The sequence below is a fragment of the Felis catus genome, chromosome E2 (assembly GCF_018350175.1).
Source record: "Felis catus isolate Fca126 chromosome E2, F.catus_Fca126_mat1.0, whole genome shotgun sequence".
Taxonomy (NCBI): domain Eukaryota; kingdom Metazoa; phylum Chordata; class Mammalia; order Carnivora; family Felidae; genus Felis; species Felis catus.
Genome location: NC_058382.1, coordinates 20,429,665 through 20,452,371, shown reverse-complemented (window position 1 = coordinate 20,452,371; position 22,707 = coordinate 20,429,665). Strand labels below are relative to the sequence as shown.

Genomic DNA, 22,707 nt, shown 5'->3' with positions numbered 1-22,707 from the left:
TCCTAACCAACTGACCATAAAGCAGAGGTTTGCTAGACCTGCTCACAAAACTGAGGAAACCAGTATACTAATATTTACCAGTTTGTCATGAAGGATGTTGTAAAGGATACGGATGAGCAGCCAGATGAGAGGTTCAAAGGGCAAGGCCCTGGAGGAGCAGAACATCCATGCCCTCTCTGGGTCACCACCCTCTCAGCACCTTCACCTGGTCACCAGCCCAGAAGCTCTCTGAACATCCTTTGGGTTTTTATGGAGGCTTCATTATGTAGCCGTGATTAATTACATCTCCAGCCCCTCACCTCCCCTAGAGGGTGAGACAGAAAGTTCCAACCCTCTGATCCTGTGATTGGTTCCTCTAGCAACCAGCCCCCATCCTTAGGTTACCCAGAGGGGTTCGAAAGGTCACCTCATTAACATGACAAAAACACATCGTTTGCTCTCCTCAGGTATGGAAATTCCAAGGGATTTTGGAGTTTAGTGCCAGGAATGGGGGCAAAAACCAAATATATATTTCTTGTTAGAAATCATAATATCCCAGGTTTCTCCATCGGCTTTCTTTTGGTTGCCAAAATAGTTTTTTTGCATTGGGAAGAAATCTCATTTTTCATACAGATATGGATAGGACTTTATTGGTTGACAGAGGCAGTGTTCATTCTGGCATTCCAAAGCTTCCGTCCAACCTTCTGTAGAGATTACACCAGGAAACCAGCACTTGGTCTGTTGGGATGCTCATGTGTTTCCTCACGTCACATATACTTTGCCTTGACAGATTTGAATAATTGAAGTACCAAATGGGATTGTCATGGGAAGAAAAAAGCAAAACAGGGGCGCCTGGGTGGCTCAGTCGTGGGGTGTCCGACTTCAGCTCAGGTCATGATCTCACAGTTCGTGGGTTCAAGCCCCGCATCAGGCTCTGTGCTGACGGCTCAGAGCCCGGCGCCTGCTTCAGATTCTGTGTCTCCCTCTCTCTCTCTGCCCCTTCCCTGCTTGTGCGCTTGTTCTCTCTTTCTGTCTCTCCCTCTTAGAAAATGAAAAACAAAACAAAATTGTGACGGATGATGTCCTATAAATGTGCTGCTGTTATTCTTATGTCATAGGGTTTGTTTTTGTTTGCTTTTGGGTTTTTATTATCTTTTTTTTGCCCAGTGTGCAGGGTATTTGGAAATAGGGATGTTGATGGTCTGCTGGTAACATGGTTAGAAATGATCTGTTAGACATAATCCTCTGTTTCGAAACATTTTTTATGTTTTTTCTAGGTACTACATTACATGTATTTTGGTCAGGTCGGTGTTACCTGTTCATTTTCTGACTCATGGCATATACGCTCTGAAGATTAATAAAGGGACTCCTCATTAGAATGCATTTGGAGGTTCAGCAAGGGGAGCTCTCCTGCCCTGCCACCCATTGTCAGTTGCACACCCCAGCAGGAAGAGGAGGACCTTGCAGGTGGATACTAGTTTAGGATCCCGGCAGGAGAAAGAAAGGCTTACAGGCCTCCAACAGCTCAGCCAGTCAGAGACTGTTTATAACAGCCCTCCTAACCTCCTGCTTTCCTCTGTAAAAGAACATTCCTATCTTTGTTTGGAACTCTTGCCAGTGGTTTTCCCAAACTTCTTGTCCCAGATTGCAATAAACCCATTTTTTTTTTTGATGATAAAATAACTGGCAGCTTTATTTTTTTTATTTAGGTTAACAATACCTTCATGAAAGAAGATGGACAAACAACAATTTCAGAAAATAAGTGTATAGTAAGGTGAATAAAACAAGATGATGGTACAATAATAGTTCACTCTCATGTTTTAAACTAAGAGAATTTGGTTTGCTCCGTGGAATTGTAAAGGGAGAATGCAGAGGGAATGGAAAGTGAGAGAATAATGCTTCAGCTAAAGGAAGCTTACTCTGAAAAAGGAAGTAGAAATACATATAAGCCGCCTTTATATAACTCTGAAGTTGAGGTTCTTTTATAGTATCTCTTGTCCTCTACTCAGTTGAAAATCACTTTAATAAGTGCTTAATCTTGTCAATTTTTTTCCACACTCTTCACACTTAGATCTTTTAATGAATAATTTGCATTGCAAGTGTCTCTTCAGAATAGCCTTTCTACCAAGCTAAGTTTGATGCTCCTAGAATTAGGGCTCAGTTGTTCCATATACTGCTCTTGCTTTATCTTCCTCTGTCAGGAAAGATTTTAAGGAGTTCTTCATATTAAAAGATATTGAGTAAGCAAATCAGCAGAATTTATAGAAGTAAGTTCTTGTCCAATAGGATGGGAGAGAGCAATTTTAAAAGGCTAGATAGAGCAAGAAAGCAAAAAGGCTTCATCTGTGTGTGTTGTTTGCATAGAAGAACTAATGAAAGTGATAGACTCTAGGTGAGCTTCTAGATCACTCTATTAGGAAAGAGCATTTCTGGGACACCTGAGTGGCTCAGTTGGTTAAGCTCCGACTTCAGCTCGGGTCATGATCTCTTGGTTTGTGAGTTTGAGCCCTGTGTCAGGCTCTGCGCTGACAGCTCGGAGCCTGGAGCCTGCTTTGAAATCTGTGTCTCCCTCTGTGTCTGCCCCAACTCCACTCACGCTCTCTCTCTCTGTCTCCCCAAAATAAATAAACATTAAAAAAAAAAAAAAAAAAGGAAAGAGCATTTCTGATAGTGAATAATATTTCACTGTAAATTTTAGCTATTCTCAAACTCTTCAAAGTGGCCTTGTCCTCTGTAAACTATTCTAAAAATAATTTTAGCATTTACTTCTGCAATATGTGATTTACTGCTTACATAAATATACATTATTAATTTAAATGTACTTTATCATTCCTCATTTCTACCTCGAGTAGTAAATGATGACAGTTCAAAAGCCTTAAAACTGGCTGTATCCCACAGTTCAGGAATGTTCTTACCTCTGGGAGAGGAAGAAGAGGCAATCGAGAGGCACACAGGGAGTTTCAAAGATGTATTGGTTATATTCTATGTCTTAACTGTGAGTGTTTATTTTTTCTTCTCTCTTAAAAGATTCTGGCGGAGGAAAATAGACTATCCTACAGAATAATCAGTGATGCATGTAGATTGTTTAAAATGTTAAAAAGATACAAAAACGTTCTACTTTATTTTTGAATATTCTAATTCTTAATAATAATAGTACAGCGATTAACTTATGATACTTGCATAGGATGGAACATCATGCCCCACTGAAAATACATAACTTTTAACTTGAGAAAATACTTACGGAGCACTGTCAAAAATACGATGAAAAATCTTTAATAAGATTCCACTTTTGCTTCAGATCTACATACGTACATTAAAAAGACTGGGAATTTTCCAGATAATTTTTTAGAATTTGTATTTGTACTTACCTGTAAATTCCATCTTTGTATAAGGAATATAGATTATTATAGGGGTGCCTGGGTGGTTTGGTCAGTTAAGCTTCCAACCCTTCATCTCGGCTCAGGTCATGATCTCATCGTTTATGAGACTGAACCCCAAATTGGGCTCCATGCCCAGCCTGGAGCTTGCTTGGGATTCTCTTTCTCTCCCTTTCTGTCTGCCCCTCCCCCACTCATTCCTTCCCTCCTTTTCTCTCTCTCAAAGTAAACACACATTTTTAAAAAGAGAGAAATAAAGATTATAGGGGCACCTAGGTGGCTCAGTCAGTTGAGCATCCAACTCTTGATTTCACCTTAGGTCATGATCCCAGAGTCATGGGATGGAGCCCTGTGTTGGGTTCTGCACTAAGCATGGGGCCTGCTTGAAATTCTCTCTCCCCCTCCTCTGCTCATGCTCTCTTTTTCTCTAAAATAAAATTAATATATATATGTATATATATATATATATATATATATATATATATATATATATATAGTTTATATAATCAGGAAAAATTTTAAAATAAAAACAGCATTTGCTCACCAGTTGAGTAAGACAGAAATTGGCATAGCAGTTTAAACATCTTTAAGCAGAGGGCCCCTATTTCAGACAGCACAGCGAACTAGATAGCCTGAACAAGTCCCCCAGTGAAGTTAACTAACATGCTGGGTCAGTGTTTAAATGTATAGCTCATCTAGCAGGGAAATCAAGAAACTTTACAGGTAACAATAAATCAGGTACTCTGTGAGGTAATTGAGCTGTACCTGTCAGCATGGACGAATCTCAGAAACACTGAACTAAGGTACGGTAAGTCACACAAGAATACATAAAGTATGATTCTATTTATATGCTCAAAATCATGCAGATAAACAATTATTTAGGAATACACTACAAAATTCAGAAACATGATGCTTCTTTTGGGGAGGAAGATGAGATCTTGGAGGAACACACAAAGAGCTTGATAGAGGGAACATTCTCAAGCAAGTATGATGTATACATTTTTTTTTAATTCCATGTATGCACCTTATTCTACTTTTATATGATGAGTTTCATACACACAAAAACATTTTTTCAATTGAATGTACAAATTAAACCACATTCTATGAGAGAAGTCATAGTAAGGAAATGAAGTTAAGTGTGTGGATTTTGTAGGTACTTCATTTTTTTATTTGTTGTTTTAATTGGGTAACACATATGAACTTCAGAATCAGCTTATCTAGTTTCCTCTAATATTAATTCTCTTGGAAAAAAAATAATAAAATAAAATAAAAATAATTCTCTTGGGGCACATGGGTGGCTCAGTCGGTTAAGTGTCTGACTCTTAATTTCAGCTCAGGTCATGATCTCACAGTTTGTGAGATGAAGCCCTACATCAGGCTCTGCCCTAACCGTGTGGAGCCTGCTTGGGATTCTCTCTCCCTCTCCCTCTCCCTCTCCCTCTCCCTCTCCCTCTCCCTCTCTCTCTCTCTTTCTCTCTCCCCCCCCATTTCTCTCTACCCCTCTCCCACTTACACATGCACACTCTCAAACTTTAAAAGTAATAATAATTCTCTTATTTGTGTTGGGATCATGTTAAGCTTCTAGATTAATTTAGAAAGAATTCACAACTTTCTACAAACAAGGTATGGACTTTACTCATTTGTTCAAATCATCTCTTGTGTTCCTCAGTAGCATTTAAGTTTTGTCCCTGTTTTGTGTACATTTCCTGTTTTCATATGTGTGTAAATCCACACACACATTTGTGTATATAGAAGTACGCAGGTAGTCAATCACAGTTGTTCTGTGATCCTTAATTTTTTTTCTTAAAGCATTTAGAAACTCTCTTACTGTTATAAATGTATAGGGAAATGAAAAATACTATAAGATATATAGCACACTGTAACTTAATGCTTAAAAACATTAAGAATTAAAGTGTTTTACTTCTTTTGTGGGAAACTTACCCAGAATAGTCTGCTCAGTGCTCGCTTCTCCTTACAGTATTATAGGTGAGCGTGTTTTCGGTGCCTTGGCCATTTGTCATACTCCTTTCTGGGTATGGATCAGCTTTCACCATTTTATCCTTTGCTCTTTCAATTCAATTTGATTACATAGAGTTTCTATACTGATATTTTTCACAGGAATAACTTCTTCCAGGAACCCACTTTCTTCATGCATGTCATCAAGTTCACCTTCATGTAGATCCTCTGGCTGCATATCCGGAGTTTCTTCAGTGGTGGCCGTGTCAACATTCCTGTGGTCTCCTATTTGTTCTATAAATGCATTTACATTTGAGCCTGATTTCACTTACAGGGTTACAGGTTTCTCCTGTATTTCCATTTTGCTGGCCAATTCCTTCTTTTGGAGTCTACATTTTTGTAAAAAGGCACACGGGACATTTTATCAGTGGGAGATTAGGAGGCACCACAACTTAATGCTTTGCTGTCTGTGAGTGACCAATACTGACCGAATGAAAGAAATGACATGATTGGTCACTGATCCCGAAGCATGTCTTTGCCTAGTGGACTCAAAAGCTACCAGTGAAGTCTGTACTCTACAATTATACAGTTAATATATTTTGATAACTGAAATTTGAACAGTTGTTAGGGAGGAGTGGTGACATTTAACTAAACCATAGTAACCAGGATCCGTGCATGGCAGAACCATACAAAGCAAGGACTGCCTGCTCACCCCCCACACGCACACACTGGTTGTGAGGCATATGCTTATGTATTTCATTTTTTCTGTTGCTGCTATAACGTGGGTCTTTTCCTTCCTTTCCTAGTTTTCAATTCAATATTGTTTTTATATAGGAAAGCTGTTGATCTATATAGAACGTTCACTTTATGCCCTTACTGAATTTCTTTTTTTTTCTCTTACTGAACTTCTTATTACTTTTAACAGTTTTTAATTGGTGTTTGTGTAGATATATAATTATATTATCTGCAAATAATTTTCTCAACCTTTCCTATATGATATTTACACCTCTTATTTCTGTCTCTTACCTAACTGTACTGGCTAGTGTTTCTGCCACATACTAAATAATAGTGGGGATAGTGGAAATCCTTATTTTGCTCTTGGGCTGAATGGATATGCTTCTAGTGTTTTCTCATAAAGCTTTAGACTAGTTTTGGGGTTAAGATAGATATGTTTTTTCATGAAGAATTTTCACCTACCCTATTCTGTGGAGAAATTTTATTAAGAATGTATATCGGGTAGGGGCGCCTGGGTGGCTCAGTCGGTTGGGTGGCCGACTTCGGCTCAGGTCATGATCTCATGGTCCGTGAGTTCGAGCCCCGCGTCGGGCTCTGTGCTGACAGCTCAGAGCCTGGAGCCTGTTTCAGATTCTGTGTCTCCCTCTCTCTCTGCCCCTCCCCTGTTCATGCTCTGTCTCTCTCTGTCTCAGAAATAAATAAACGTTAAAAAAAAAATTTTAAAGAATGTATATCGGGTATAGGTATTGTCAGCCTGATGTAAGTGCCTCCTAAAATATGGTGGTAGGGAATACACAGCTGTCCCTAGGAAGTATGTTTGCAAAAAAGAAAAAGTGAGGGAAAAAATGTGATCCTGAATCTAATGAAACCTTTATGTCAGTAGTTCTTAACCAGGGAGAAGGCTTTTCTTCCTCATCCCCCCACAAAAGACATCTCACGGTGTCTAGAGACATTATTGATTGTCACAAGGGGGAGAGAAGGTGCTACTAAGACTTAGTGGGTAGGGGCGCCTGGGTGGCTCAGTCGGTTGGGCGTCCGACTTCGGCTCAGGTCGTGATCTCGCAGTCCGTGAGTTCGAGCCCTGCGTCGGGCTCTGTGCTGACAGCTCAGAGCCTGGAGCCTGTTTCGGATTGAGCCTGGAGCCTGTTTCGGATTCTGTGTCTCCCTTTCTCTGACCCTCCACCGTTCATGCTGTGTCTCTCTCTATCTCAAAAATAAACGTTAAAAAAAATTAAAAAAAAAAAAAAAAAGACTTAGTGGGTAGAGGCCAGTGATGCAGATAAACATCCTACAGTGCCCAGAACAGCTCCCACAATGAAGAATTATCTAGCCCAAAATGTCAGGAGTGCTGAGGTTGAGAAAGCCTTTTCTAGGTCTCACTGTCAGATTATAAGAAACGTGAGGGATACAGGAACATATACTGTAACATCAGAAAGTAATCAGTGCAGCACATGATATGAAAAATTCTACAAGGCAGATGACCTGGTTTCTTTAGCACATAAACACATGAAGGGGATGGGGAAAGAAAGAACTGTTACAGATTAAGAGACTTAAGATATATACCAACCAAATGCAATATATAGATCTTGTTTTGATCCTCATTTGAACAAAACATTCCTGCAGAAATTAGGGAAATTTTAAGTGGGGGTTACATGAAACAAGACTGGTAAAGTGTCAGTCATAATTGAAGGGTGATGCAATTTCATTATAATTTCCTACTTTGGTCTTTGTTTAAAGATTTCCATAGTAGGGGTGCCTGGGTGCTCAGTCGTTTAAGCATCCAACTCTTGATCTTAGCTCAGGTCATGATCTCACAATTTGTGAGTTCAAGCCCTGGGTCAGGCTCTGTGCTGATGGCACGGAGACTGCTTTGGATTCTGTCTCTCTTTCTCTCTGCCCCTCCCCAACTTCTGCACATGCACACTCTCTTAAAAAAAAAAAAAAAAAAAAAAAAAAAGATTGCCATAGTAAAAAGCTTTGTTTAAATGGATATTGAATTTTAGATTAAGTTTCAGCAATAACAGTGAAAATATGACTTCTCTGATCCTTTCAAATGGTGAATCATCATGATAAATTTCCTAACACTGAATTCTCTGTATTCCTAGAATAAGCCTCCTTTCGTCATGGTATATTATTCTTTAATATACTTGGGAATCTCTTTGCCAGCATTTTATTCAGGATAATCTACATTGATATCCGTAACTGAGATTTGGTGTTTAGTTTTCTTTTTTCTGTTGCCTTTGCCAAGTTTCAGTATCAGTGTAATTCTAACTTCATAAAAAGACTTAGAACGACTTTTTTTCTTTTAAACTCCCTGAAACTGGAAGATACAAGCTAATTTGAATACAAAGAAACTGGCTATTTTCTATGCACTTTAAATATTCCACTGATAGTCCTTTGAAAACATTGATAACTCATTTCTTTTCCTAATTTCTACTCTAAGTGTCTTCCAAAAGAATGAACATACACTGTTGCAAACATTAGAGCTTATGGGCAGTATTCTCAATGACTTTTTTGCATCAAAAGCTTTAAGTGCCTAAAATTCTTATTATATAAGATGACTGTCAACTTTTAATAGTCTTTATTTTTTTAGAGCAGTTTGGGTTCATTGCAGCGTTGGGCAGAAGTACAAAGACTTCCCATATACTCCCTACCCCACTCACTTATGGCTCCTTCCGTTATCAGCATTCTCCACCAGAGTGACATACTCATTACAGTTGATGAACCTGCACTGACGAATCATTATCACCCAAAGTCCATAGTTTACATGAGGGTTCACCCTGAGTACCGTACGTTCTGTGGGTTTGGACAAATTTATAATGGCATGTATCCACCATTGTAGTAATATGGTATCATGCAGAGTAGTTTCACAGCCCTCAAAACCCCCTGTGCTCTACCTGTTCATCCCTCCCATACACACATCCAGACTCCCGGTGACCACTCATCTTTTTACTGATTCCATAGCTGTGTATTGTCACTTCTTCAGCTTTGTTCTTCTCCTTCAGTATTGTGTTGGCTATTCTAGATCTTTTGCCTATCCATATAAACTTGAGAGGCAAAAACAACAAAATAACTTGCTGGGATTTTTAATGGGATCACATTGAATATATAGATCAAGTTAGAAAGAACTGACATCTTAACAATATTGAGTCTTCTTAATATAGAATATCTCCATTTATTTAGTTCTTCTTTGACTTCTTTTGTCACAGTTTTGTAGTTTTCCTCATACAGATTATATATATATATATATATATATATATATTGTTAAAATTAGGTATTATATTTGGAGAGTAGTAATATAAATGGGATTGTGTTTTTAATTTCAAATACCACATGTTAATTACAGGAATATGGAAAAGTGATTGACTTTTATTTATATTAACCGTGTGTCCTGCAATCTTGCTTTAATTGTTTATTAGTTCCAGGAGTTTTTTTGTCAGTTCTTTTGGATTTTCTATATAGACAATAATGTCGTCTGCCAAGACAGTTTGTTTTTTTCTTTCCCAATCTGTGTATCTTTTATTTCTTTTTTTTACTACATTAGCTAGGACTTCAAGTACAATGTTGGAAAGGAGTGGTGAGAGGGGATATTCATCTCTTATTCCTAAACTTAGTAGGAAAACTTCTAGTTTCTCATCAAGTATGATGTTAGCTGTATATTTACTGTGGATATTCTTTATTTATTTGAAGAAGTTCCTAGTTTGCTGAAAATTTTTAACATGAATGAGTATTGGATTTTGTCAAATGCTTTTTCAGCATCTTTGATACAACCGTAAGATTTTTCTTTACTTGTTAATATGGTAGATTACATTGATTTTCAGATGCTGAATCAGGCTGGCATGGCTGGGATAAGTCTCACTTGGTTGTGGTCTAGAATATTTTTTTTACACATTGTTGAATTCAGTTTGCTAATACTTTGTTGAGGATTGTTGCATCTGTGTTCATGAGAGATACCGGGCTATCGCTTTGTTTGCTTTTTCTTGTAATATCTTTGTCTGGTTTGGGTATTAAGAGTAATGCTGACCTCATAGAATGAGGTAGGAAGTATTTGCTCTGCTTCTATCATTTCAGGGCGCCTGGGTGGCTCAGTCAGTTGGGCATCCAACTTCGGCTCAGTCATCTCGCAATTCATGAGTTTGAGCCTCGCGTCGGGCTCTGTGCTGACAGCTCAGAGCCTGGAGCCTGCTTTGGATTCTGTGTCTCCCTCTCTCTCTGCCCTTCTCCCACTCATGCTGTCTTTCTCAAAAACAAATAAACATTAAAAACCTGTTTTAGGGGCGCCTGGGTGGCTCAGTCGGTTGAGCATCCGACTTCAGCTCCAGTCATGATCTCACAGTTCGTGAGTTCAAGCCCCGCGTTGGGCTCTGTGCTGACAGCTTGGAGCCTGAAGCCTGCTTAAGATTCTGTGTCTCCCTCTCCCTGCCCCTTCCCTGCTCATGCTGTCTCTCTCTCTCTCTCAAAAATGAACGTTAAAAAAATTTTTTTAAATAAATAAATAAATAATAAAAACCTGTTTTAAAAGAAAAAAAGTTGGTATAATTTCTTCCTAAATGTTTGATAGAATTCACCAGTGATCCCATGTGTACATGGTGCTTTCTGTTTTGGAAGAGTTATTATTAATTATTGATTTAATTTTTTTTTTAATTTTATTTTATTATTTATTTTTAAGTAGGTTCCATGCCCAATGCAGGGCTTAAACTCATGACCCTGAGATTAAGAGTCATGTGCTCTACTAACTGAGCCAGCCAGGTGCTCCAAATTATTGATTTAATTTTTTAATAGATACAGAACCTCTTCAGAACCTCTTCAGTTCTTGTGTGAGTTTTAACAGATTGTGTCTTTCAAGGAATTGGTCTGTTTTACCTGGGTTATCAAATTTATGGGCATAGCACGGTTCACTTATTCCTTGATTACCCTTCTAATGTCTATGAGATCTGTAGTGGTGTCCTCTCTTCCTTGTGAAGTAGCCTAGTTACTTACTGGCTTATTGATATCATCCATCTTTTCAAAGAATCAGCTTTTGGTTTTCTTGATATTCTCAATTGATTTCTTGACTTCCTGATTTCAGTTTCATTGATTTCTGCTCTTTTTATTATTTCTTTTTTTTCCTACTTATTTGGATTTAATATGCTCCTTTTTTCCCCTAGTTTCTTTCCTCAGGTGAAAACTTAGTGACTGATTTTAGATATTCCTTCTTTTCTAATATATGCATTCAGTTCTATAAACTTTCCTTCAAGTACTGCTTTTGCTGCATTCCATACATTTTGATGGGTTGTTTTTTCATTAGTTCAAAATACAGTAAAATTTTTCTTCATATTTCTCCTTTGACCCATGTGTTATTTGTAAGTATTTGTTTAATCGCCAAGTATTTTGAGATTTTCTACTATCTGTGTTGTTCTACCTTAATTCCATTGTGATTTGAGAACAGACATTGCATGGTTTTTCTTCTGTTAAATTTGTTCAGCTGTGTTACCGCCCAAAATATGGTATTTCTTCGTGAACATTCCATGTGTATTCTGTTGTTGGGTGAAGTAGTCTACAGTTGTCAGTTATATCCAGCTAATTGATGGTGGTGTTGAGTTCAGTTACGTCTGCTGGATCTGTCTATTTATGATAGAGAGGTGTTTAAGTCTCCCAACTACAATAATGGATTCATTTGTTTCTCCTTGCAGTTCTGTCAGTTTATTTATGCCTCATATAGTTTTATCCTTTGTTGTTTGACACATTCATGTTAAGTATCATCTGTCTTGGAGAACTGACCCATTTGTCATTATGTAATGGCCCTCTTTTTCCTTGATCACTTTCCATACTCTGAAGTCTGCCTAGTCTAAAATTAATATAGCTACTCTTGCTTTCTTTTGATTAATATTAGTGTGGTATATGTATCTCCATCCATCTACTTTTCATCTCTATGTGTATTTATATTTAAAATGAGTTTCTTATAGATAGCATGTAGTTCTTGTTTTTAATCCACTTCAACTTCTGTCTTTTAATTGGTGTTGTAAGACTACTGACGTTCAGAATTATTGATACAGTTGAATTTGTATCTACCATATTTGAACTATTTTCTATTTCTTTCCCTCATTCTTTGTTCCTGTTTTTCTCTTCTGCTCTTTTTCTGCCTTTTGTGGTTTTAATTGAGCGTGTTATATGATTTCATTTTCTTTCCTTTCTCAGCGGATCAGTTACACTTCTTTTCTTGGTGGTTTCCCTAGAGTTTGGAATGTACATTTACAACTAGTTCAGATCCACATTCAAATAACGTTATACCAGCTTCATGGGTAGTACAAGTACCCTATATTAAAATAATCCTAATTTTTCTCTACCATCCCTTGTATCATTTCTGCCGTTAATTCATTTAAACATAAGTGTGTGTGTGTGTGTGTGTGTGTGTGTGTGTGTACACATACATGAGCATACGTGATCAGTAATCAGATACATTGTTGCTGTTATTTTAAACAAACTTGTATTTCTTAGATCAGTTAAGAATAAGAAGAAAGTTTTTCTTTTTTAATCTCATGCCTTCTCTGATGCTCTTTCTTTATGTATATCCAGGTTTCTGACCTATATCATTTTTCTTTCTAAAGTACTTCTAACATTTTTTGCAAGACAGGTCTACTGGCAATAAATTGTTTCAGGTTGTTTGTGAAAAAGTCTTTATTTCTGCTTTACTTTAGAAGAATAGTTTTACTGGCTGCAGATTCTAGGTTGGTTGTTTTTTTCCCTTCATACTTGAAATATTTTACTCTTTCTTGCTTGCCTGGTTTCTGAGAAGTCGGATGTAATTCTTTCTGCTCCATTATCTAAAGTATTTTCCCCCTCTGGCTTCTTTCAGGATTTTCTTCTATTTTTTGTAGTTCAAAAATGATATGTCTAGGTGTAGTTTTTCTGCCATTTATTCTGCTTGGTGTTTTCTGGGCTTACGGGACCTGTAGTTTGGTATCTGACACTAATTTGGGGAAATTTCCAGTAATTGTTCTTTCAAATATTTCTTCTGTTCCTTCTCTTTTCTTCTTCCTGTTACACATATGTTATGCCCCTTTGGGTTGTAAATTTTGTATTCCAGTCTTTTTTCTGTTTGCTTTCCAATTTTGGAGATTTCTATGGAGATACTGTCAAGCTCAGAAATTCTTTCTTCAGTCAAGTCCAAGTAGTCAAGTCTACTAATAAGACCATTAAAGGCACTCTTCATTTCTGTTACATATTTATCTCTAGCATTTTTTTTGGTTCTTTGTTAGACTTTCCATCTCTGTTTTCATTACCCATCTGTTATTGCACACTGTGTGTTTTATTCATTAGCACTCTTTGCATATTAATCTTAGTTGTTTTATATCACCAATCTGATCATTCCAATATCCTACCATATGTGAGTCTTGTTCTGATGCTTGCTGTCTCTCTTTAAAGTTTGGTTTTTACCTTTTAATGTATCTTGTAATTTTTTCTTGATAGCCAGGCATGATGTATTAGGTAAAAGGCACTGCTGTGAATAGCACTTTAGTAGTGGGTAACCTGTGAGGGGAGAGCAAGTAGTCTACTGTCCTGTGATTAGTAGGTCTCAGCATTTTAGTGAGTCTGTGCCTCTAGACTGACCTTTACTTGTGCTACTGAGTCCCCCATCCCTTTGGTGAGACAAGACAGCTGGAATGGGCTGGAATTGGGCATTTCCTTTTCTTCAGGTCGGTGAGGCTCCAATAAACTCCAGCAGGTTAGGCTCTGGTTAAATGTTTGTCCTAGGGGTAGACCTTGTTAAAGACAGAATGCTGTAGCATATTTCAAAGTGGTTGTTTTATCCCTCCACCTGGATTTTTCTCCAACATTCAGTAAGAATTCGGTAGAACTATAGGAGATAAACTCAGAGAAGTGTGGAGGATCCTCTATGATTGCATCCCTTCACATTTTTTAATTTTTATTTTTTTAATTTAGAGCAGGGGAGAGTGGCAGAGGGGGAGGGAGAGGGAGGGAGAAAGAGAGAGAATGAGAGGGAGAATGAGACTCTAAGGCAGGTTCCATGCTCAGCGTGGAGCCCAACACAGGGCTCGATCTCACAATCCTGGGATCGTGACCTGAGCCAAAATCAAGAGTTGGATGCTCAACCAGCTGAGGCAGCACCCAGGTGCTCCTCCCTTCACATGTTTACTTCCCCTAATTGTCTACACTTAGCTGCCAGCAAATCATCAATTACTGTTCAGGTCACCCTGTTCCGGCCCTACTTCCTTTAGAGTAAAAGGTCTTTCCAGTTTGGGGTGCAGGGGTGTGTCCTGTAACCTCGGTTTTCTTACAGATCTAAGATGGGTTGTTGACTTTTCAGTGTGTTCAGTGTTTTACTTGTTAGGACTGAGTGGCAATTTCCAGTCTTATATGCTAAACCAGAAACCAGAAGTTCCTGATTGTCATGTTTAGAATTATATTTTTTTCTGCATAAAATCATAGGGAATTGTGGATTGAATGTCACCAGTTGCTTCCAGGAATAGAATTGTGGGCAGCTGTAAAATATTTTATCATAGAAAATTTAAGTTACATTGGGGAATATTAACAAAATAGTCAACTTGCATGATCACAGTTTTATAAATCTATGCATTTTAAGACTGGGAAAGGGGCACCTGGTTGGCTCGGTCAGTTAAACGTCCAACTTCTGATTTCGGCTCAGGCCATGATCTTACAGTTCGTGAGATCGAGAACCGTGTCAGGCTCTATGTTGGTAGATAGCATGGAACCTGCTTGGGATTCTCTCCCTTTTCTCTCTGCCCCTCCCCTATGCGTGTGTCCTTCCTCTCTCTCTCTCTCTCTCTCTCTCTCTCTCTCTCTCTCTCTCTCTCTCTCTCTCCATCTCTCACTCTCCCTCTCTTTCAAAATAAATAAGTAAACATTAAAAAAGACTGGGAAATAAACATCAAAATGATAATACTGGTTACATCTAGTGGTTAGGTTATAGGTGATTTTTGTTTTCTTTGTAGATTTCTAATTTCCTACAGTGAATTTTTGAAATCCGGAAACTAAATTATTTATAGAAATAAAGCAATTCATTCAGCACCTAAATCTTGGTTTCTAATACTAATAAAAGTAACAAGAGAAATGGCTTCGAGAAATGATTGATCTCTAGGTAAATAAGTGAACCTGGAACATCTTACGGTGCCAGAAAGTAAGGAAAGTGCTCGACAAACAAAAGATGGGAGTATGTCAGCAGGACATGGGACCTGGAGGAGCCCTCAGTAACCTCAGCAATAAGACAAATAATGTAGTATGAAATTATATCCGAAAGTGTAAAATACATATCCAGGAGTCCATACTGACATTAACGATTGAATAATAAATGGGTGAGAATAGAGGAAATCCCTATGCAGAATTCCCAGTGATTTATATAGATAACTCTACTGTCAGTAGGTGGTAACTTTCTTCCAAAGTATATACAGTGTGGAAAGAGGGGATAAGAAAGTGTAACTTTCCTGTGGAGAAACTCGATCTCAAGATCAGCATCAATAGTGCTAAGTCATGTTGCGACGGTATTCTGTGCCGAGGCTCGAGGATGGCACTGTACCTCTGGGGTCTTCCTCCCAGGAGCCCATTACCCTAGTCTAAACTGAGAAAAACCTCAGACATACCCAAATTGAGGGACATTCTACAAAATACCTGGCCAGTATTCTTCAAATCTGTCAAGTCATTAAAAACAAAGTCAGAGAAACATTAAAGTCTAGAAGATCTAAGGATATGTGATGATACACCAAAGAAATCTTTTTTTTCACTTTTTCTTCTCACTGACCATTATTGACATCAGTTCATGGTAATAAGTGTACATCCAGTTCTTTTATTTTAAGCACAGCATGATGTTCCATTATATGAAAATAAACCATTTTATTTCCACTGTGCTGTGGCAAAACAGTGGTTGTGAGTTGCATCCTTTTTTGTCTTTTTTTTTTTTTAATGTTCATGGCTACAGTGAGGCTTCTTGTATATGTGTCCTTGTGAACACGTAGCCGCCTAGAACTAAAATCCAGGGTCACAGGTGTGTGCCTCTTCAGCCTTAACAGATGCTATCAGGTTGCTCTCCAGAGTTTGTACTCTGCACGCCGTCTGTGCGTTTCCCCTTCTTCACACCTGTACAGAAATGGCATTATCAGGCTTACTCATCTTTCAGGCTTATGGGTGTGATGCATTTGTCTGCGTATTAATGAAAATCGTATATCTTCTTTATGTTTGAATTTATGGAAATTCTTCTAAGAAATGCACATTTATTGCCCTTAAGTAGCTTGGTGTTTGCTGAGGTAAAAGGCCCTTCCCTGGCCTTGGATCTGATGTCTCAGGACCTGTATTAAAAGATAACACTGCTGAACCCACCGTAAAGCGGAAGGTGGGTTAGAGGAAGAATTTAGTCCTTGCCGTATTTAGTTGTCTTATTTATTCCCTATTGTGCTTTTTATTTTCTTTGTGCTTCATTATCAGTGACCGTGTCTCTTACTGTGAAGGGTTCAAGTAAGTTACCTGATTTGTTAGGCTTCTACTTAAGTATTTACAGGGCACCCGGCTTGCTCATTCATTAGAGCTTGAGACTCTTGATCTCAGAGTCGTGAGTTCGAGCCCCGAGTTGGGTGTAGAGATTACTTAAAAATAAAATCTTTAAAAACATTTGCAGTTGTCCAAAAAGATAAATATAATTTTATCATACAATTCAGCAGTGCTGTTCCTAGGTATTTACCCAAAAGATGAAAACTCCTATCCATACAAAAACCTGCATGTATATATTTATAGCAACTTTATTCGTAATTGCCAAAATGGGGAAGCAGCCAAGATATCCTTCAGTAGGTGAATGGATAAACAAATTGTGGTACATCTGGACAGTGGGGTATTATTTGGCGATAAGAAAAGAGCTATTGGGCCATGAAAAGAGATGAGGAACTTTAAATGTGTATGGTTAAATGAGAGAAACCGGTCTAGAAAAACTACATACTGTATGATTCCATCTATGGGACATTCTGAAAGAGGCAAAGGATCAGTGGTTGCCAGGGATTCAGGGATTGGGAGGGGTGAACACGCAGAGCGCCGAGGATATTTCAAGCAGAGAAATTACTCTTCATGATTTATCATGGTGGATACGTGACATTATGCACTTGTCAGAACACAGAGAACCGTGTAACACAAACAGTGAACCCTAGTGTAAACTGTAGACTTGTTAATGATGGATGATGTTCCCATATTGGTTCACCATTTGTATCAAATACTCCACGCTGATGCAAGACGTTACTAAGATGGGGAACTGGGTGCTGGAGAAAGGGGGCATAAACCTACAAGCGTTCTGGAAGAGTCTATTCAAAAAGAGAGTCTGTTCCTTTTTTTACTTGTTTTTAAATGTTTCATTCAGTTCAGATTTTACCAAGTGTAGCCAATTATGTGGGAACAAAATGTTATTTTGAATTGAAAACGTTTTTAAGATGATTAATTATCCATTTTATTTATGAAACTTAAATTGTTGATGCTTTTCAGGACTACTACTTCCATTTTGTGTGGATCTGTAAACAAGCAGAGTTCTTGTTAAAATTATCTAATTCCTTTTTGCTTTCTTGAGAAATAGAGTGGTATAGAGAGTATCGATTTTGTGTATTTTTCTTTCTGTGTGTGGTTAAATAATTTAGAGCAAAGATTTTGTATGTTAGTATATTAGAAATCTTTCCAAATACTGTAATAGCCAAAGTAATCTGGGATGTTTGTCATGATTCTAATAATTTTTTTACAATATAAAATCCCTAATTTTATCGATTCTAGGATATCTGTTCTAGGACACGTTAGCCTCTGAAATCAATATGTCACTTACAATCAGTAACATCTTAGGTTTAGTGAAATACCATGTCTCATAAGGCTTCAGGGAAGGAATTCCTTAATTGTCTTTAACTGATGCTGGGGATGGTTCTGACTCACTCGTGTCTTTCAGATGTTCTCTGTGTGGGTACGTGTGCAGCCATCCTCCTTCTTTGAAGTCTCACATGTGGAAGCATGCAAGTGACCAGAATTACAACTACGAACAAGTAAACAAGGCTATCAATGATGCCATTTCACAGAGCGGCAGGTATTTATCCTGTCCCTTTCCTTGTTGCTGTATGTAAACCAAAGTGAGGGTTGAATCTGCCAGGCTTACATGTTAACCAACTCAAGGTGTGGTGTGTTCTGTTTTTGTTTTTAAGAGTTCTAGGGAGATCCCCTGGAAAGATGCTCTTAAACAGCAGTGAGGACAGAGCCGATCGAGCCGATCCTGTCACTGGAAGTTCTGAAAACTTGGTGTCAGTCTCAGAGCTGATTTCCCAGGCCCCCGGCGAAGTTGTAGGTTCCAACGACAACGAGAAACTGAGCCCTACGAGTAATACCTCATACAGTTTAGAAAAAAACTCCAGTTTGGCCCCTCCTGGCATGGAGTATTGTGTTTTACTCTTCTGTTGTTGTATTTGCGGTTTTGAATCTACCAGCAAAGAAAATCTCTTGGATCATATGAAAGAGCATGAGGGTGAGATCGTAAACATCATCCTAAGTAAGGACCACAACACAACTCTAAACACAAATTAGATTGAATAACTCCTTGAAGAGGGACACGGTAGAAGAGAAACCCTTTAAACCACAGGTTCACCTTTGCGCTATCAAATAACTTACTAGACACAGAAGAAATAGTTGGTGTGGGGTTTTTGTTTGCTTGTTTGTTTGTTTTGAGGAAAAGACAGATGTGACTTTGGAATCAAATTTGCAGTGTAATAAAAAGAATTCCAAATGGATAAGTGGGAATGCTATTCAAGTATCGTGAGTGAGGGGAGGTAGGTTGAGGAGGAAGCAAAAATGTAACCCTGTGTTTGCCCTGTCACCTCTGCTTAGTGGTGGGTGTATTTATTATTCAAAGCTTAATGTAGTGTAGAAATGCAAACAAAAGAGTTAAACAGCTTTTCCGGAACTTCTAAAACTTCTTGTTCCAAAGGTGTCACATCTTAAGCAGAGCTTAGTTCTCTTTGTTGTGAACTCGGACACGCCAGCTGTGGAGGGCCGGGCCTCTCATGAGGGGCGGGAGGCAGCTCTCTGAGGGCTTTTCACTGTGACCAGCAGAGTCAACAAGGAAAAGATCACCAGAGGGCTGTGAAATGATCCACCCAAATCTTTTCCCAAATCGATAGGAATGAATCATATACTCAATCTAGGATATATTTCTCCCTAAAACAGAAAGAGACCTCTGAATCCAGATCTAGATTGTAAATAGGCATTTAAGAAGTAAATTGTTGTCTTAAATTTACAGTGAATGTCTTGTGGGCAAAGGAGAAAATAGGTGAATTCCCACCAGCCTCAAACCAAATCGCAAGGTGTGTGAAAACGGGGACTCATTTAGCACAGCACCCTTCCCAGAGGCCCTTTCCAGGTTTGACGGAACCCCGCACTTTTCTCCGTAGTTACACAGGCTGACCCTCTCTTCTGAACCAGACCAAGTGTCTCATCTCAAAGGTCTGTTCAAGCAGCCAAGTGTGAAGATTGGCATTTGATCATCAGACCTCGGAAATCTTTGGAACTCTTAAATAAAAATCATTTGAGGGACAAGAGGTGAAATTCAGAGGCCCCTTAAAATGAGTACTGCTATTGAGATTTTACTGCCTGGAGTTTATTAATCTAGTTATACTTAGCATAAGAGGTATAATCAAATGTGGCTAAACTATAGTAAAAATTCAGGTTGTTTATAAAACTTTTAATAACAGGCGATTTGGCGCAAGTCTACAGGGTTTCTCCTATCTAGGATGTTCCATTTTGTTAGTGTGCAATAGGACATATGGACAACCAACTACAAGTGCTTTTGCATTAAAACTCGCCATCAAATACATGTAATCTTCTCATTAATTACACATTTTGTATTATAATGTATTTCAAAGTGAAGAGAACAGGGGTGGTTTTGGTTTTGCTTCTGTAGTACCGATCATTTATTTTTGTGTTGTTTTGTTGAAGTAAATTCTGCATACGAGTCAAAGGCTGGTGCACCGAGCAGTGCACTATCTTCATGGTGCTCTTTCTGAACTTGATCTCTAACATGTTCTAGAGCTGAGGCTGTGAGTCTGATAAGTTTAGAAGACATTGATTACTCTGTAGACACATTTTAGGAAAGAATTCCCTTCCCCAAGTCCAGGTATGGACTGAATGAATTAATATTTTTAAGATAGCATCAGGAACTATTGTGTGGGGCCAGGCCATCTTGAAACATTGTTCAGTTTTTTCTACATCTTATTTTGATGATGATATTTAAACAAACAATTGATTGTAATTGCCAGCTGTTTGATTTAGGTAGCTTTATTTATGAGAGTTAATCCGTTTCTGATAGGTGGTTTTTAAAAACATAAAATGAATTTATATATACCAATTATATATATTATCCAAATTCACTGCATGTGGATTTATGTTCATTTTCTCCTGTTTTCAGAATTAAAAGAAAATTCTATTTCATTTCATGTTTAAGTAAATATTTTAAATGGTTCCATTCTTACCGCTCATTCTGAAAATTAACAACCCTTATTAGCAGAATTTTGTTTTATAAAGGTTCCTTGGTTTTAATTTCATGTAATCATTTGGAAAATACTAATAACCAAAAAAAAAAAAATCCCAAAAGCATTCATAGTGAGTTTTTAAATAACCTTCAGTTCCCTAACCCATTTCTGTTGATTGTTACTTAAACTTTCCATTTGGAATCATGAATTTAAAATTTCCCTAGCTCGTGGGAAAAAATTCACCCAGAAGTTCCAAACCTTTCAACGCTCATCTGACTCTGGCCTAAAATGCCCTCAAAAGCTTTCTGTGGGGCTTTGGGAAGAACCATATGCCATGGGTGTTCTGTACCTTCCTGTGACCATTTTGTGGCGAGCTTGAAGTTAACAGTGTCTCCACCAAGAACAATTGAGTGTTTCTAAAAGTAATAATGAAGGCTGAGTATGCAATGTTAATTATAAAAGAGATAGGTTTAGAATAATCATCAGGAACTCCCTTCATAGGAATAACTATTTAGTGGTACTAGATCTTTTGCCATATAAAGATCATAGTATTTGTTTCCCACTCTGAACACCTACCAGTTGTAAGATTTGATAGTAAAACTAGTTTTTAAAAGAAACTGACTGGATAAGGCAAAGGCGGGGAGGGCAGAAGACGGTGCATTGTGTTCTGATCATCACAAGTAATACTTTCTTTTCAAGGGTCAACATTTTCTCTCACTCACTACTAGTCCAGAATGTGGTTGGTGTCCCCAGGGTTCTAACAGTCCCATGCCTGAACTCCAGTGGATCCCTAGACGTTAGTTCTGTGTGCAGCCAGTGCGTTTTGCAACGACACTGGCAGAAGCTTTTGTTCTAGATCCTCTCATCCTATTCGAGGTAGCTGTTGGTGGCTTCATTATTATTTTCTGTCTTTTCTCACAAAGCAGATGGTGGGCACCCATGTTTACATTGTATCTTCCCACAATGTACTTGGCTTGACAAAGACAAGCAGGCTTCTCTATTGAGACTTATTATATTTTTAGTTTTCATAGACACTTATTTAATCTTTTTTTATTGTACAGCAAGGTGCTCTAAGTAATATTCTATAAAATATATTTAATAGAAATTTGAGTTTGATATTCATGGACATGAATACATGTATTTTTTTAAGAAATAAGTATTGTGTAACACTATGGCATTGCTTCTATAGCCAAAGTCTAAAAATTTCTGGAACACTGACATGTAAAGACTACAGTTAATTCTGACACTGTATCTTATTAAAATAGGATGATTTGCATTTTGTAAAATTATCCTGCACATCGAGCTGCATGCCTTAAAGCCTAAAACTCTAGGATCGTGTTCATGGTAGAACAGTTCATCTGTTCAACAAACAGTGAAGCAAGGTCTATAGTGCTTCTTTAACTACCTTTGGAAATACTGTACAATGTTAGAATAATTTATTTTGCTTTACAGGAGTTTGTCATGTATTGACTTTAATATTGTATTTTGGTAATAAATTTTTTGTTAAAAACACTCGCCTCTTAAGTTTTATCACCAAAGGTTTTTATCATTTTTATCTTGGAAATGTTGATTTGGTCACTTGGAAAGTGGGGTTTAAATACTGAAGAGCCTCCCAAGGGTTGAACTTATGATTATGGCTTCTGATTACCCTTTGGTGACTTCTTCAGCTATTGCTGGCTAGCATGCAACTCTGTGACACAGAGGTGACTGAAAAAGTACTTAGATTGTTTTAATCACTGTCAACATTCACTCTGGTTTTGCAGCTTTTTGCCCTTACTTCTCGGTTCTTCATTTTCTCTCCCGAATCGCATTTTTCTGTGCTCTCAGTTCTACAGTGACAGTGCTGGAGACTAGCTGCATTCATGACAATTAGCATTCTTTATGGAAGGCCCGAAACGACAATCATGTGTTCACACCTGATCGTTTTGTGGTCTACATCAGATACGTTCTCCAGTTAGCTTTGTTGGCTGCATTGAGAGGTAAAGCTGACATCGTCTCACTGTGTCATTGGTCTGGTTATCCTGGGCCACCTCAGCTTAGAGTCGAGAGGCCAAGTGTTTCTTCCCAACAACTATAATCCGCTGTCCTGTCTCCCTAGAGGCAACGTAATTATACCCCCTATCTTTTAAGACCCAAATGCCAACACTTTGTCACTAAACTCCAGGTTAGTTGTA

General features: G+C 38.1%; 1 protein-coding gene across 5 annotated transcripts in view; it reads left to right on the top strand.

Moving 5' to 3' along the window:
• Nucleotides 1-22,045, top strand: part of ZNF507 (zinc finger protein 507) — a 44,833-nt gene extending 22,788 nt beyond the window's left edge. For 4 of the 5 annotated variants that reach the window (XM_011289977.4, XM_011289976.4, XM_045045631.1 and 1 more), the window contains 2 exons: nt 17,968-18,102; nt 18,218-22,045. In XM_011289977.4, the coding sequence (XP_011288279.2) occupies nt 17,968-18,102; nt 18,218-18,593 (511 nt within the window). In that variant the 3' untranslated portion in view covers nt 18,594-22,045. Of the gene's footprint in view, nt 1-1,256; nt 1,785-17,967; nt 18,103-18,217 lie in introns of those variants that run through there. The other variant, XM_045045633.1, reaches the window with a different exon arrangement.
• Nucleotides 22,046-22,707: the final 662 nt, after the last annotated feature.